The sequence below is a fragment of the Carettochelys insculpta genome, chromosome 1 (genome assembly GCF_033958435.1).
Source record: "Carettochelys insculpta isolate YL-2023 chromosome 1, ASM3395843v1, whole genome shotgun sequence".
In the NCBI taxonomy this organism is placed as follows: Eukaryota; Metazoa; Chordata; order Testudines; family Carettochelyidae; genus Carettochelys; species Carettochelys insculpta.
The window spans coordinates 144811352-144828412 of NC_134137.1; the positions used below are offsets into that span (position 1 = coordinate 144811352).

Consider the following 17061-nt stretch of genomic DNA (forward strand, 5'->3'; position numbering starts at 1 on the left):
CCATAACCTGGTGGAGGCGAAACATGAACCCTATATGCAGAGGTGGGCCGCCGAGGCGGGGTGCGGGTACTAACAGCCCCATGCCACCAGGCCCAGCAGGCGGGGTGCATGTAAGGGAGGACCTGGACTAGGCCTTTGAGCAGGGGGCCACAGTAACCCCCCAACCCTACACACTTCCCCCTCACCCACATCCTGCACACACGCTCCCCCCATCCACCCATGCCCTGCACACACATGCACACCCACTAGCACACATGCCTGGAAGACACAGGGTAAACCATAAAAATAAACCTTTTACTATATGGAAAAACTGTGACCCTCATTATCCAGGGGGAGCTATATACACGTGGGGGGAGAGTGAATGGGGAGAACTATTTACATGGGAGCGGGGAGGGTGGACGGGGGGGCCAGGGTGGCAGGGGCCTCACCCCTCCAGGGGGCTCGATGGCCGGGAGCCCTGTCATTGGCGCCCACCCCTTCCTCCTCAGGTCCGGGTGCCCCACCTGGGCTGGGCTGGGACCGGTGGCACAGGGAGGTAGGGGCTCGGCATGGGGGCGGGGTTGGGGGATCAGTCTCCACCTGGCCAACCCTAGCCAGCAGGGTTTGGGCCAGGCAGATGAGGCTGGCCGGGGGAAGAAGGAGGGGAGGGAGCAGGGCCTCCAGATTGGCCTCCTCGGGGGGGGGCATTGTGGGGGGGGGCAGGGGACTGTGGGATTTGGGGGGAACCGTTGGGGGGGATGCATGGGCGAGGGGGGTGTGGGGGACGGTGGGGGGGTGACGGGTGTGGGAGTGACCCACAATGGAGAGGTGGCAGGGGCCAGGTGGTCGACCATGACCTGGGTGAGGGCGTCCAAATTGGACCCCACCTGGTCCCATGCCTGCTGCTCCATGGCAAGCCACTCCAGCATGATGCCCGTCAGCTCCCTGAGGGCAGCCATGTGGGCCCTGTCCCCTGCCTCCTCCTCCCCGGCCTGGTGGCACCGGCAGAGGGACCGGCGCCAGCCCTGTGCTGGCTCTGCGTAGGCCTGGGCTGCTCCCCCTCGCCCTCAGTCTTTGGGCTTCCCGGGCCTGTTGCGGGGCTGGTCCATCTGCTGGCTGTGCTGGAGCTGTGGAGACAAAAGGGGTGAGGAACGGGTCATTAGTCTCGGTGAGGGACTGCGTGAACCCACTGCCCCGTCCTGCTCACTCCATCCCGGCGGTCCTGCAGGGACCGCATCTGGGGTTCCCTGTCTGGGTTGCAGGAGTGCTGGCTCTCCTCTGTCTCCCTCGGTTCCTCCACCGCCCAGCGACCCGTGGTACTGTCTGGCCCGCATGGTATTGGGTGCCACATGTCAGCTCTGTGAGGCGAGGGCAGTGGGGCCGTGGGGTTAATGTCTCTGCAGGTGGGCTGCACCTCCTCCCCAGCCCTGCGGCCACCAGCGTGCATGGTACATACCTGTGGGTCCCTCCAGGAGCTCGGGTGAGGCGCGTTCAGAGGGGGCCAGGCTGGATGGGCCTGAGGGGACGTCGATGACAAGGGCCCCCTTGCTTGAGCCTTGTCATCACTGGTGTCCTGGATCAGTGGGGGGTGCCTGCGGATGGCCGGTGGTCTGGGCCGGTCCTCCCCCTCGGTCCCGTCCCCATCTCCATCTCCTCTGGCTCAGGCGAGGGGTTAGCAGTGTCCACGTACATGGCGGGGGTCCTGCCTCCTTGGGGCCAAGGAGGCAGTCCAGTTCTTGAAAGTAGAGGCAGCTGGTGGGCGCTGCCCCTGACCACCCAGTTGTGTCCCGAGCCCGACAGTGCGCCTGCCGGAGCTCCTTGACCTTGGACCTCACCTGGTCCGGGGTCTGGGTGGGGTGGCTCCGGCCGGTGAGGCCCTTGGCCAGGCACTTGAAGGCAGGTGCGTTTCAGCGCTGGACCCCCGTCTGTTGCAGGACCTCCTCGTCTTCCCACAGAGCAAGGAGGTCCTGCAGCTCGGCCTCTGTCCAGGAGGGGGCCTGATGTTTGGGGGGCCGGGTCCCCTCCTGGGGCGGCTCTCCCTGGTCCCTGGATGGCCCCTGGGGTGGGCAGGAGTCCTGGCTGCTGGCCATGGTGCCAGAGGTGCTGCGGCTTCCCCTGGGGCATCGTGGCTGGGAGCTGTGCGAGTGACAGCCTGGGTTTCCTGCTGCCTGCACACTCTCAGCTTCCCTCCTGAGGGCTTCTGGGAGCCTGCGTGCTGAAAGGCAGCCAGACGCTGGAGCCATTGAACCCCTCTTGTGCTGTGACTGGTGCTGCCACCTGCCAGCTGATTGCAGCCATGGAGGACCCGCTCTTTCGAAAGAGGGGGCCTCGGAGCGGCTACACTTGGTCTCTTTCAACACTGTCTTTCGAAAGAGGGCGCTTTTCCCATCCCAGGAGTGGAGGACCAACTTCAAAAGAACTGGGGAGTTCTTTTGAAGTTAGTTTCAGAAGAGCGCCGTGTCAGTGTAGACGCTCTGCGGCTTCTTTCGAAAGAACTCAGTTTTCTAATCCTGATTTCGAATGTACTTGCTACTGTAGATGTACCCTTAGGGGTCTGAGGCAAATAGATGGGAGGTGCTTGGTCCTGCTAAGAGGTCAGGGGACTGGACTCAATGACCTCTTGAGGTCCCTTCCAGTTCTATGAGATGTGTGTATGTTTGTAAATGGGAGCAGCATTAGAGAAGTGCTGAAGGCTTTTGAAAATCTTACTCTCAGTTCTCTTAGGGGCAAATGATTCCACGAGCACCCAACCTAGATAGTTTTTTGCTCTTTGGCCCAAAAAAGTGGCAATTTTTTTATGTGAAGGTGCAGTTAATTTTGTTCGTAAGAAACACAGACCGTCTGTATACTTCCTACTATCCTAAAGAGTCCAGGCTGTAGGCTTCGTCACTTCTTTGCTAAAAGAGATGCTGAATTCACAATCACAGTAAAGTTTTTTTTTTTTTTTAAAGTAATTAAATTTTCAAACTGTATCTTCCCTCTCATGTAGCTTTCTCAAATATGGGCTCTCACTTCAGCCCACTCCAGTGTGTCTGCTTGCCTTCCTGCCCTATTTATCTAATTATCTAGGAATTTTTGTTTTTTTAAACTAGTAAGTATTGTTGAGTGAGGGCAGCATGAAAAGTGTATCTTACTGAGAGAAGAAAAAGGCTAACCAATTAAAGGCCAAACATTTTCTTCGTGCTCACATAACTAAATAGTTAATTTTAAATCTTAAAGCATGCTATGGACTTAATGCTTAATGAGGACAAAGGTATTTGAGGAAATATGAAGAAAAGTTAAGTTAAAATTACAGAAGTTGCTATAAGGGAGCGGAACTATAGTCCATCCAGCCCTTTCAAAGAAAGGGAAAACAGATTTGCACAGGGAGAGCTCATAAGGTGAGCCCCCTTTATTAATAAAAGGGAGATATGCACAATGTTAGCCCTTAAAGGTAATAACAATTTACACTGGGCTTATAGAATCATAGAACACAAGAACTGGAAGGGACCTTGAGAGGACATCAAGTCCAGTCCTCTGCCCTCTTAGCAGGATCAAGCACTGTCTAGACCATCCCCAATAGGTGTGTGTCTAACCTGCTCTTAAATATCTCCAGTGATGGAGATTCCACATCCTCCCTAGGTAATTTATTCCAGTGTTTAACCACCCTGTTAGGAAGTTTTTCGTAATGTCTAATCTAAACCTCCCATGCTGCAGTTTGTCTGTTGCTCTTTATTCTATCCTCAGAGGCCAAGGAGAACAATTTTTCTCCCTCATCCTTGTAACCCTCTTTGAGGTACTTGAAAACTGCTATCATGTCCCCTCTAAGCCTCCTCTTTTCTAAACTAAACAAGCCCAGTTCTTTCAGTTTTCCCTCATAGCTCATGTTCTCTAGACATTTAATCATTCTTGTTGCTTTTCTCTGGATCTTCTCTAATTTTTCCATGTCTTTCTTGAAATGTGGTACCCAGAACAGGACACAATACTCTAGTTGAGGACTAATGAGCACTGAGTAGAGCAGAAGAATGACTTCTCATGTCTTGTTCTCAACACTCCTGTTATTGCATCCCAGAATCATGTTGTCTTCTTTTTGCAACATCATCACACTGACTCATTTAGTTTGTGTATTATAAACAAGAAATTTTATTAAGCAAAGTAGGAGGGTTGAAATGGTTATAAATAAAAACAAACAGATCAAAGTGAGTTAGCAAATCAAACAATAGAGAATGCGTATCTAACTCTGTTCTTGTGAAAATCTGGTTACTTGTGAGTGTTTACTTTATATCTGGTGAAAGCTTCAAGTCAGGAATGATATTACTAGGTCTGCAGTGAACTGTAAAACACTGAGAAACACTTCTGTTTCTCCTTTGGGGGTGACAGGCAATTTCCAAGGCAGGCTGAAGGCAAAAGATAGAGGAACCCTATGGCACTCTTTACACCTTTGCCTTGTGGAGGGAATTCCACTGTTCTTTGTGTAAAAGTATACACTAAGATGGAGACTGTCACATGAGTGAAATCACCTGTCCCTATCCTTTTTTAGGCAATCAGCCACTGCCTACTCACTGGTCTGAACTTAGACAGCAAAGTTCATTAGATGTGGATTGGCCCCCATTGAGACCTCTTGTCAGCTAGCCCCTCACAAGCCATACTCTCACAATAGAGTAACCACCCCTCCTGTTGAGGTCTTCACAAAGACAGACATTTGGACCCACTGCCTTTGAATAATCATTCGGTTTGGATTGACTGTATGACTTGACTGTCAATCGTACTATACAAGATATTTCTGTTCAGAGAAAATTCAGTTTAGATTTACACCCTATGTCTAAGAAAATAAAAATTTGCTAGTTAGTCTTCAAATACCCCCTACCCTGAATATGAGTTAACAGATGTTCATCTGTAGAAAAATCTACTTTACGTTAAATAGCTCTTTTCCCTAAGGCTGCATCTACACTAGCAAGATCTTTTGGAAAATCCATCCCTTTTTCGAAAGAACACCCAGAACATCTATACACAAAATCTGCTCTTTTGATCCAAAATTAAAAGAATGCAGCTCTCCTTTTGAAAACAGTCTTTCCGCTCCTGGATCAGGAAGAGTGCCGCCTTTTGGAGGGCGAGGCTGGGGGGAAGCATGTGTAGATGCTCCACAGGCCCTTTTTTTTGAAAGAGCAGTCCTCGTGGTGACAGAGTTTTCTGTCTCATCCCTGTTCTTTTGAAAGAGTGGGGACTGTGTGGATGCTCTCTATAGGAAGAGGTGATGGATCTTTCGATCCACTTTTTTGTGTGTGGATGCAGTCTTTTGAAATTTTTTTTGGACGAGAGCTTCTGGAAAAACTTCTTTCAAAAGTTCACTGTAGTGTAGAACTCACCTAGATGTCTTTTTGTACATGTCAAGTAGTGTAACAAGCAGGAACGTAGAAGGGGGCCTTCTGGTCTAATATTTGGGTTGCATCCAAGTTCTTGATATAACCTTGGGTTGAAGCCAACTACTTCCTGTATTATGTGAAATTCTTAGTGAGTTAAGGTCACTTTTCCTACTGTGTTTTGGTTTAATCTTGTCAGAATGTTAAACAAGTGCTGCCAGCTCCAAGCATTCAAAAATCACAAGTCAGGCCCAAAAGAATCATGAGATTTTTAAAAGGAACACCTGTAGGTCCCCTCTGGGCTTTGAAATTGCATGGTTCGCATTTCCCACCTTTTTTCTGCAGCCATGAAGTTGGTTTCATGACTCTAAAATAGTCTTCCAGTAAAATAAAATATTACAAAACCGTCAATAAGATCATGAGATTTAGTATCATTGCTAACCCCATTGATGCCTTATTTACCAGATAATAGGTTTCCTTTCCTTGTTAATTTTTAGGACAGTAAGACTGCATTAAAAATGTACTTTCACCAGCACATGCTGTATGACAGAGCAAGAGATGTTTTGTTCAGGCTATGTATACAGTCGTATACATTTAGTATGTTCAGTGTCATGGTGTAGTACTTTCAGTGTATTGAGCAAATTTTCATTTTTATTATCATTTTCTCCTTCCATATTGTAATTCGAAGACCACTTTCCTTCTAGTCAGCACTGAGTAGCTCAAGATTGTGTAAGGGTTCTGCTAGCTGGGAGAGTAGTTTCTTGATATCTCTCTAGATAGGACATATAAAGATTTACTTTTGTAATCAAATCTGTGGAGCTAGTTGTCCTCCTTCTGTGGTGGCTGTCACAACTGTGAGTGTCTACTTTAGGTCAGACATTCAAAACTGGTGAGTCCTCTATTGTCGCGTTTCACTAACATAATTGTAAAATGTGAACTCTCAAACGACACCTACCTCTCCCAGACACCACCCTCTGCCACTAAAGGAATGGTGGGCGGGTAAAAGCCTTGGGAGAAGTATGGCACTGTGCTGCTGTTCCCCCAGCTGGTGAGAAAGGGAGGGGGAGCAGCAGCATGCAGGCCTGCTTCCTCCTCCATACTATGGGTGTTCCTGGATTAGGAACAGCTGAGTACAGAGGTTCAAGTGTACTACAATAGGGAGAATGACATAGCGGGATAGATGTTTGTAGGTGTTGGTCTGCCAATAATTACTAATAACAAATAGTTATAATGAGCTAAATAGTTGACAGAGTGATTTAATTGGTTGAACATCAGAAACCACCAGAGATAGCTGGACTTGCACTAAGTCCGTCAGCCCCCTAACAAGTCTTCCCCTTGAAAGAAGCTGACCTTAACTAGTAGCAAGAAGTGGTCTGGCTATTGTAAAGATGTTACCTTCCCACCCCTAACTCTTAGACTAAAGATGAATTCCAGGGTGGGTCCTGTTATGGATTGAGTTGGAAGCTTGGGGGACAATCCAATGATTTCAAGCTGGCTGTGAGATCTCATTTTGATGTGAACCCTGTAATCCAGCAGAAAGTAAAAGTTTTAATTACTACTAGTTTAGGCTGTGTATCAATTAGAATGTCTTATAAGTAATGCTTTTAAAACAAGACTGAACAAAGTCCTAAAAAAATGCTGAAAAGAGCAAGGATGGTGATCAAGTGGAGAGGGTTCAGAGAAGAGCTACAAGAATGATATCATATTAGAAAAAGAAACTTAAAGTGGCAGACTCAAGAACTGTATCTACGTAGCTGAACAAATAAAAGGTTAAGGGATGACCTGCTCTCAGTCTGCAGTTACTGACTTAGGAACAAATATTTGTTGTTGGGCTCTTCAATCTTGCAGACAAGGATATAACAAGATCCAGTGATTGAAAGTTAAATACATTCATACTAGAAACAAAGGGCAAATATTTAGCAGTGAGGAGAGCGGACTGTTGGAACCAGGTATCTATGGTTGTGGTGGATTCACGTTCACTGACAGTTGTTAAATCGAGGTTGAGTGTTTGTTTCAAAGATACTTTAGGGAAGTTTTGTGGCTGATGCTATCCAGGAGCTAGCTGACTAGCTGACCACAATGACCCCTTCTGGCCTTGGAATCCATGAATAAATGCTGCATTGTCAGGGAATTAGACAGCTTACATTAATGAGTCTGTTTCAGCTTCACCACTGTGATATTACTTTATAAGTTAATTTTATTTTGATTACATGTAATTGCCTTTAGATGTATGTTTATGTTGAATGAACTTTGAACTCTTGATTCCGGAGGTTAAAAACAGGAAATTGGTCAGTTTTGGGGAAGCTGAGTTGGACCAACTGCACTGCTGTATTAGTTTCTTGGTTTATAGTCAAATAATTTCAGAACGTTCTGAGTACTTGGTGTTTGTTAAATCAAAGCAAGCTTACCTTTTTAGTTACAGAAATGAAGAGGCATATTAGAAACCAATGCTTTCTTTAGGAATCTTTGTATAATTAGCTAACTTTCAAATTTCTGTGGCTTTTTGCCAACAGGATTGATCGTAAGATGTCATGTGCTCATACAAATTATAAACTGGATGAAGCCCAGGCCATAATGAATGAGCTCCGAACCATAAAGAAAGCCATTTGTATGGGTGAGAAGGAACGACAGGACCTTATGCAGGTAAGAAACTTTCTACTGGATGAATAATTGCAAAAGTGCCTCTTACTATGGTCTGTGCTGTTGTTCATGTGTTTGTAGGTGCATAAGAATTCCTAAGCAGTCAGACAAGTGTCTGATTTCATCGGACTTTGTCTGACGTTGATTAGTAGCAATGGAGAGGTGCAAAACCCACATCATGGATAATTTATGCAGTACCATGCTTATCTGGAAAGTTTCTTTCTAATCCCTATAAATTAGTGGGTTAGCTTATTATTTTGGGCCTGAGACATCATATCCTTGAGATATCTATACCTTAGATAGTATTAAGTAAATATTATTGTTCATTTAAATGCCTCATATTTGTTTGAAGTCGAGCGCATATGGATTCAGTGATATCTTCAGTTGCACAGAGTAATTGTTTCATAAGGAAACATTCTTTCAGCAGTTTTACATTATTAGGGTTTAATTTCATTTTTTGTGGTCTCTTTCCCTCTATGTAATGAAACAGGGAAAAGAAGGGATTGTGCTAATCCGTTTATTTTTTATATTCCTCTACCATGTTTCCTCCTATCTTCTTTAAACTTTTAAGTCATTATTTTATTAAATAATCCTCATTTACAATCTGTTCAGACCTCTAATAACAATTTTGTCCCTAATGACCATTTCAGTTTGTGCTATGGTCTTTTTAAAATTCAGTTATCTGCCTTTTTGGTTCTGCAACCAGTGGAGGAATACCATTACTGTGATGTACTAGTCCATATAGCTGGACTGTAATCATATCGCATTATCTGAAGCCTCTTCATCCCTGTATTGCTATTGTTAGGCATTAACATTTCTCCTTTCCTTTAAGTCCTTTAAGTTCACAGTATATGCTGGCATTGTACACCTTATTACAAATCTTCAGAGAGCCTGGGACATGGAAAGATGACCAGAATTGTTCTGTTAAATCAAATCTGCTGTATGTGAAAGGCAGTATCTTAGCTTCTAACTTTTATGAACCTAGTAAATTAATATGCCTTTTAAATGTACATTTCATTTCTTTCAGCAGTATTTCCACCATGTTATGTGAACTTTTGTATTAATTATCAGGGTATCTTGTAATCTATATATAATTTTTGCATAGTTTTAAAATTATTCAGTCTCTGAAGCATTACCCGAAGATCAGCTGGTAGACTACAGAACGTTGTGTAAGGAGTCAGAACAGTAAAGTCACTGTTAAAAATGCCAGCATTGGCAATTTTCGATGTATTTGGTATTTTGTATTGGCCAACTTTTAAAATGGTTTTCAGCCTTCTGCATGCCATGACTCATAAGAATGATTAGAAATCCTTCCTGGATTCTGTAATGCGTGTTTTGCGGAACTAACTGGCCCTTGAAAGATTTGAGTGTGAGAGGGAGCTGGGATTAGCTCAGCTATTGGCCTCGTTTTAACCCTCTCACTAGACGTTTTTTTTATTCTCATGTTTTAGCCCAGCAACACCATGTCTGTCCAACAGACAGAGAAGTCTTGAGAATTGTACCTTTTAAAACAAATTTTAACAATGATAGCAGAGACCCAAAAAGTACTATCCGAAATCATTTCAAATCTGGGATCAAGTTTAATATCGTGGACTGAAATGGGTCATTAGGCAAGCCTGGAATAGAAGTTCTACTGAATACGTGATAAATTTAGGATGATATTAGTCCTTGATTTCAGTTCTGTATTCCTGATGAGAATTGAATTTGTTAAAATTCTATATTACTTCCAGCGCATTTTATGGTATAATAGTCTTTAATATTCATTTGTTTCAAAATTTGTCGTCACATATTTTATTCCATTTTGGCATACTTTAGAATCCTGACCCTGTTTAAAGATTTAACAAAATAAAAATATTTGAACAGCCAAAAAAAAAATTCCTTGCAGGTTTGACATAAAACCCTTATTTGCATTGTTTAAAAAAATTTCAGGTAATCTTTGAGTATTTAAGTTAAGAAGAACCAGTGTGAAGTCTGTTCAAAATTTTCCATATTACCCTTACATTTTAGAACCATTGTTCAGTAAGGGAAGGAGAAAATTCTCTCACAATAAACTCATTTTGGAAAAGGCAGTGGTTATGGAGGAGTTGGGAGTTTTGTGTGTAAACACTTGGTAAACTATTCAAGAAAGAGGAAATAGAAAACTTCATAACTGCCTCTTAATCTAAATTTGTAAAGTGTAGGCAGTGGACCTAAACATAGTAGAGGTGACTCAGACTTTGGTAGGTGCTGAAAAAAAACCTGTGGCTATTGTAGAAATAAGGTAATTGGATGAGGATATGTGGGAGAGAAGTCTAAGGCAAGGAAGGAAGAGGTGGACAGGTTTAAAGTGGGTGCTGTGGTTAGAAAATATACCATATATATGGTGTCATTGCTCCAAAACGATGGGTGAATTATTATAAAAGTTTGTGTCTCTAGTTAGACTTCTGAGAGCTTCTCTTCCTCTGTGTCTCCCAAATATATATTTATATTGATGTCTGCGTGTGTGTGTGTGTGTGTGTGTGTGTGTGTGTGTGTTAATTTGAACATTGATAGCCACAGAGAGAGTTCTTTTTTTTTTTGCTGGGGTGGTGGCTTGATAGGATATAGAGAGGCGGAAGAGTTATTTCTACCCAACATGAAGTACAGGTCTCCTGTCTCAAAATTGTTTCATGGTGTATGTGTGTATTTGGTACAGTGTTCCCAGGATAGAGGGATAAGTGATGGAGAAACAGAAGACCTCCATTGTCCTATACCCAACACAGCTGTATTTTCACTAACCTCATGGAGATGAGTGTCTTTGTGGAGGGTAGTATTGATGGGAGTGGGCTCACACCATGTGTGGGAATTAGAGGTTCCTCTCCTCTAGTAGCTTTCAGGAAGAGTTTTTATCTTGCCTCTCCTGTTCTCCAGTTGTAAGCAAGAGGGAGATGCCAGTGGCACCATGTTATCTGTAGTTCTTTGTGAACTATGATTTGAGCACTTCTGAGCTATATTATGGCCTTTTATTTTAAATTAGGTGTGACTAATAACTACAGGTTGTAGCAAATTCCTCAAAGGAACCTAAAATCATCAAACTGTTTGTCATTGGCACTGAGCCTCTGTAGTTTAAAATCAAAATACGTCTTTGTTGGTAATAGTATTCTGCCTGAGGCTAGTGTGTCTGGTCATAGTAGATAGACTTAATGTTTGATGGGATTTGTTAGTGTGATATTTGTCACCTCTTTTTGGAAATGTGTAGGAGAAGTTTATTTAAATACCTCATGTTTAATTTTGTCAAAGTGAAAGTTGCCAGTGATTTCCCTCATGCAAGCCAGACTGTATGGTCTTTGTGGTAAAAGAAAAAAAAATCTTTTGAAAACATTTGGTTATAGGAGAGGGTAAATAATCAACAATTCAAATCATGAAATTAAAGATGGATTTTTTTGTCATGAAGCATAGCTCTGCTTTATGGGAATTTTATCCCTTCCCCAAATCTCATTGTCTGTGTGAAAATGGTGATACTGGCTTTATTCTTTTAAATAACACTTCATTTAACAAATTGAAAACTTGCCTTCCATCTGACAGCTGCCATTTTCCATGAGTGTGTCTTGCCTGCCATGCTCCCCCTCTGCTATTTTACACCCTGACCTATTCACTCTGATCAGATGCACAAATTTCACAGTGCTGCTCTTCTGTCAATCCAAGTGAAGAACCTCTCTACCAGCATTGACCATAAATTTGTACAATCCAGGCGTGAAATTAACAATGATTAAAAGTGAAGCAGTGGGTGATATTTTTTCAGGATGAATGAGGGAATCTGTCACTGGGGAGTGTCGTGTTTGAGAGGTAGGTAAGATGTGGCCCTCTCTGTTATCTGTCCTGGAATATGGTAACCTCTGTGTATCAAGTTAGTTATTGATATCTTTGATAATTGAAACTGACAGATGTTTCTTGACTAATGTGTTGTTATTGGATTTAAATTATATTCATTTTAGTTTACACTTCTCTGCACAACCACGTACTTTTTTTAAAAATGGCATTTTCAAAGCAAAGTTTCCATGTCACACAATGACATGGTAAATTTGAGTTTCTTACAGGTCACATTTTTATGTAAACATCCTGTTGTATTTCCAAAAATAGAAGAGTAGTCGGTGGAGTAATTCTATTTAAAAAAAAAAAAAAAAAAAAAAAAAAAGACAACCAAAATTAGAGCCTATTAAATTGATTTTCTTTAATGTTCTTTTTTAGAGCCTGGCAAAGCTAACAGATGGTTTCAGGAATAGCTGTTGTATTACAGACTCTCTGCAAGGTCTCCAGCACAATTCTAGTTCTCTCAGTGACTCCTGTTTACCTCAACAACACTGTGATGCTTGTTCTCAAACTGACATCACTGGAGAGGTATGCACTCCAATGTGAGATGTTTGCTGTGGAAAATAACTGCTTTTGTGTTACCACTATGTGATTATGGTTTGTTTTCCATTTTAATTCAAAGATATTTTGGCTGTGATGGATGCTTAGGAGAAATACTTGATTTTTTTTTTCTTTTTTAATTTCTGTTTTTAAAGGTGTCCATTTTGGATTAATAGCATTCAGATAATGCTCACTAGTTCTGTGTGTTGTGATTCTGGTCCCTTTAAACATGCTAAAGGCCTTTGAGAAATGTGTTTTAGAGGAGAATTTGCTCCTCGGCTCATATCAGTTTGATGAGAAGTAATCACTTTCTTACTATCACCATGACCAAAAAGCAGATGGCAGAGTGGACTCTGAATAATAGTTCCCTGTAGGAATGTTCACAAGCCTACCAGTCTATGGTTTTGCTTTTTTTATTGTGTTGTTATTGCCAGCTGTTTGCACCAGGCATCAGATTTTTACTGGGAACAAAATACAGGGTTATAAGTTCTCTGTTTGACATTTACCTCAAGGACCTCTGAGCTGTTATGTTTCTTTACCTCAATGATTTCCTCGTTTTATATGGATTGAAAGATTCAAGATCCAAGTTGATCTCTGCGTCCAAAATGGAGAGAATTTTACAATCAAGGCTTTAACATTTTTTCTTAAGAAACAGTTTTCTTCTTGGTCTGTTCTGTCATACTTTCATTGTCATTTCCTTCAAGGCTTGCCATAAAACATGTTCAGGTAAAGCAGAAGAGCATCACGTTTAAGCAACCTAATGAAAATTACATTGTCACCAGCATACCCGTTAGAAGTTAGTTTGCACTGTTACTTTGGTCATTGTAATTAGCTGTTCACGGGCAAAAAGAATGCATCTGCTTCTAAGGAGAAGATTTGAACTGGGATTGAGAGCTCACTCAATGATATGGAATTAGAACAGAAAGGCAGCCCTGTAACACTTTAAAGACTAACAACATTATTTGTTAGGTGGTGAGCTTTTTTGGGGCAGACCCACTTCTTCAGATCATAGCCATACCAGAACAGACTCAATATTTAATGCACAGAGGACCAAAAATTGCTATCAAGGTAGACAAATCAGAAAAATTGCAATCAAGGTGGGCAAATCAGAAGAGCAGGGGCCGGTTGGGGGAGTTAAGACTCTTCTGATTTGCCCACCTTGATTGCAATTTTTCTGATTTGTCTACCTTGATAGCAATTTTTGGTCCTCTGTGCCTTAAATATTGAGTCTCTTCTGGTCTGGCTATGGTCTGAAGAAGTGGGTCTGTCACACGAAAACTCACCACCTAATAAATTATTTTGTTAGTCTTTAAAGTGCTACTGGACCGCTTTTTTGTTTTGATAGAATATAGACTACTATGGCTATCTCTCTGTTACAATATAGAATTAGAATTGGATAGATTTGGAATGTTACTTCACATATGAAGTTCTGCTTTTCAAGAGATTTAAGTTAGCCAGCATTGTTTGGTTTGGTTTCTTTAGTATTGTGCACCATGCAATTTTCTTTCATCTATTTTCCATCTAGCCCCTTTCTCCCATTCCTATTATTGCCTAGTTAAAATTCTTTTGATAGAGCTGCTGAGTAAAAAGGGATCTTTTTAGAAATAAAAGTGATTTTGGTCTGTGAGCGGTTTGAAGGCACTGAGCTTACACTGACCATTTATTGGCCCAAGTGAGAATTATGTGGTGCAAGTGGAAAGTCATTTGCTGAAATTGGTGGTGGATCAGATTGCAAAATCCAAAAGGATGATAGTAATGTTCCTCTTTTCAGAATATGCACTGAATACCATCCAAGGCAAACCAACTCCAGTAGATTTTGAGGATAATAATATAGATTGAATTAGAAAACATAAATGTGTAACTGCATAGGGGTAACCCTGGCACTCTTGAATTGGGAAAAGTGTTCTGAGTAGAGGAATTAGTAGAAGTTAATGGCTGAGGGTACAGCTACACTACCTAGTAGATCAGCAGGGTCAGGGTCGATCTTCCGGGATTGAAGTTTGCACATCTAGTGTGGACGCATGAGATTAAACTGTCAGGGTTGATAGTCTATCCCTGCGCTCCTCACTCTAGTGAGGAGTAAGGGAGGTTGATGGGAGGACATCCAGGAAGTTGTTCATCGATAAATAGATTTTAGTTACGCAGTTGTAGGGTCTAGTGATCAACCTCAAGGTCTAGTGAAGACCTGGCCTGAGAGTGGGAAATTGGTAGATTGTGTTAGCAGTTGCCTGTCCCTCAAGGCACAAGTAAGGGACTAGAAGCTGAGTGATCTTTTGCATACGGAAATCCAGGGAAGTTATAGCTGTTAAACTAAATGTGGCTGGCTGGAGAAAGGAACTAAAACTGCTTTTGATGGAGCATATTGCCTGAGGAGGGGTTGCAAAAGAAAACTAGCTTTGCCTACAGTAAAGATTGCAACATGGTGATTCAGGAAGCAGTTAGAGCACATTGGAGTAAAACTGTTCAATCGGTTTATTTCTAGATAAATTTTAAGACAAAGAGACTTGGATATCCGGGATTAAAATACAGTAGACTCTTTCCTATCCAGCAGCCCTGGGACCGGGAGCTTGCCGGATATTCCAATATGTCCTGGATGGTGTGCCATGCCATGTGGGGATCCACTCTGGGCAGCTTGCACATGGCCACACAGTGAACCACTATGGATGGCACACTGAGCCACGTGGGTAGCCATCCTGGGTGGGGTACTGTGTGGGGAGCCACTCTGGCCAGCTCACATATGGCTGCAAGCCACTCTGGATGGGGCACCGTGCTGCACAAGGAGCTGCTCTGGCTGGCTTGTGCGTGGCTACACTGCATGCCTCTCTGGGTGGGTTGCTGCTCCAGGCAGGAGAGGGAAGGAGCCGCCGGCTGTGCACACATGGGACGGAATGCTGGTTAATTGAGAAATCTGGTTATTTGAATACTGGTTAAAACAGAGTTTACTGTACTGACTAATGCTTCAGCATACTGGGAACATCTTTTTGCTTTGGAAGCAAAAGCCCCAGTGACTTTGTGCTGAATTTTCTCATAAAATAGGAATACTACTGCAATAAGCAATTAAATATTGCACTATTTCGACTCATCATATTCTTTCTATTTTGAGGTCTTGGTTAGTAAGGTCTTTACAATGCATAATTGTCACCTTTAATTACCAGGAAGACTTTTTACTGAGACAGAAAAGTCAATACAATTTTAAGTAATTTATTAATAATTCTGTTTTCTATCTTAAGAATCCAAAATCTTTCTTGCAGATACAATTTTTGTTTGAAACACTGAAAGGTATTGGTATGCTTGGGTACGGTAGGTACATTTTACTAATGTTCTTTTTAGAGTATTAGTTACTAATGTATGTTGTGTTTTTCCACCTTTTCTTTTCTTCCTGGTTCTCAACTCCCTAAACAGTTTTGCTTTGATGATAAAACGAGACTTGTGGACAAAGTAAGACTGAACTGGCAATATGAAGAGGCCAAAAAGAGGTAAGTAACCTTAAACCTGTTTTCTGAAGCTTTGGAAATCGATTATAAACCAAATTATGATATCAGTTTCAGTGTACCTCGTGAAACAGTCTTTGAAGGGTTAACTTAATTTGCTATTGCTTAGTCCAGAAGTAGCTGAGGTTTACTGTAACATGATATCAGTAAGTTTACAATACTTTGTCTTTGGGAGAAAACCTAAGTCCCAGAGACATCAGAAGCCCATAGACATACACAGTTGCACTAGTTTAAAACTTTATTTTTTTTTAAAGTGGCATTTTTAAACCATCGCAAAACTCTGTTTGGATACTCTTAAATTAAGTCCAGTTTATATCTGTTTGGCTTATGCTGATAAATTTACAGGGTGAGCTAAATCAATATAACCAGTTTAAAGTTAATATAGGTATCACCACACAAAGGTTTTCACTAGTTTAACTAAATCAGTGTAGGTGGGCTAAAAATTCAAGATAAGTATCTGAAAACAAATCTTGAACTGAACAGCAGTTCTGGTAAGCATTTAAGATCTTAATAAAAGATGTTTTTATTTAAAAAATGTTTGAAAATCAACTCATCCTTCACTAATTCTTTAGTTATAGCTGTCTACCTAGTGACTGAATTTATTTTTTGCCAGTGTGTCAATCATGCAGAACTAACATATTTCTATAAATTGGTCACGTTTACGGTTAGTGCATCAAGAAAATTGTTAACTAACTTCTGTTTTCAGTGTTTCTTAGAAAGTCCATTCTCATCAAATTGTGTACACCATTATGCCTATGCATTTCCATTGAACATGATAGAGTAGCACTAGTATATGTGGTAATTGGAAGTTGATGAGATTGCATTGGTATAACTGGGCTTTTTATAGAAGGGGGTGGTAGCATCTATTATTATTATCTGACAGTTCCTACAACCCTGTATTCAGTAGTGTAAATTGTTGTCAAAAGTGAACTTTGGAGTCTGTTATTTCCCAAGCTAGGCATTTTCCTTAGCCAAAAATTTTCAAAATTTCAAGCAAAGTGGGTCAAGCATTTCTCAGAATGAGGCTGGAAAAATATATCTTAGGCCCATGATAGAAAAAATTCTGGTGACCTTTTCTTTTGGAAGCTATAGCAACCCAATGCTCTGGAGAAGACGCTTAGCATTTGGCAGCTGCTATGGATAATATTGTCAAGGATTTACTTTTCTCCATTGCTGTGAAAATCAGAATAACCTGAGCCAAGTTTGAATAACTGCATTTCACACATGCTTAATGGTCACTTGCT

At 41.9% G+C, this 17061-nt stretch overlaps 1 protein-coding gene across 3 annotated transcripts in view; it reads left to right on the forward strand.

The window, feature by feature from the left end:
• WWC3 (WWC family member 3) overlaps window positions 1-17061 on the forward strand; it is a 183203-nt gene that overhangs the window by 83716 nt on the left and 82426 nt on the right. For all 3 annotated transcript variants that reach the window (XM_074992746.1, XM_074992755.1, XM_074992761.1), the window contains 3 exons: window positions 7832-7961; window positions 12165-12314; window positions 15729-15802. In XM_074992746.1, the coding sequence (XP_074848847.1) occupies window positions 7832-7961; window positions 12165-12314; window positions 15729-15802 (354 nt within the window). The remainder of the gene's footprint in view (window positions 1-7831; window positions 7962-12164; window positions 12315-15728; window positions 15803-17061) is intronic.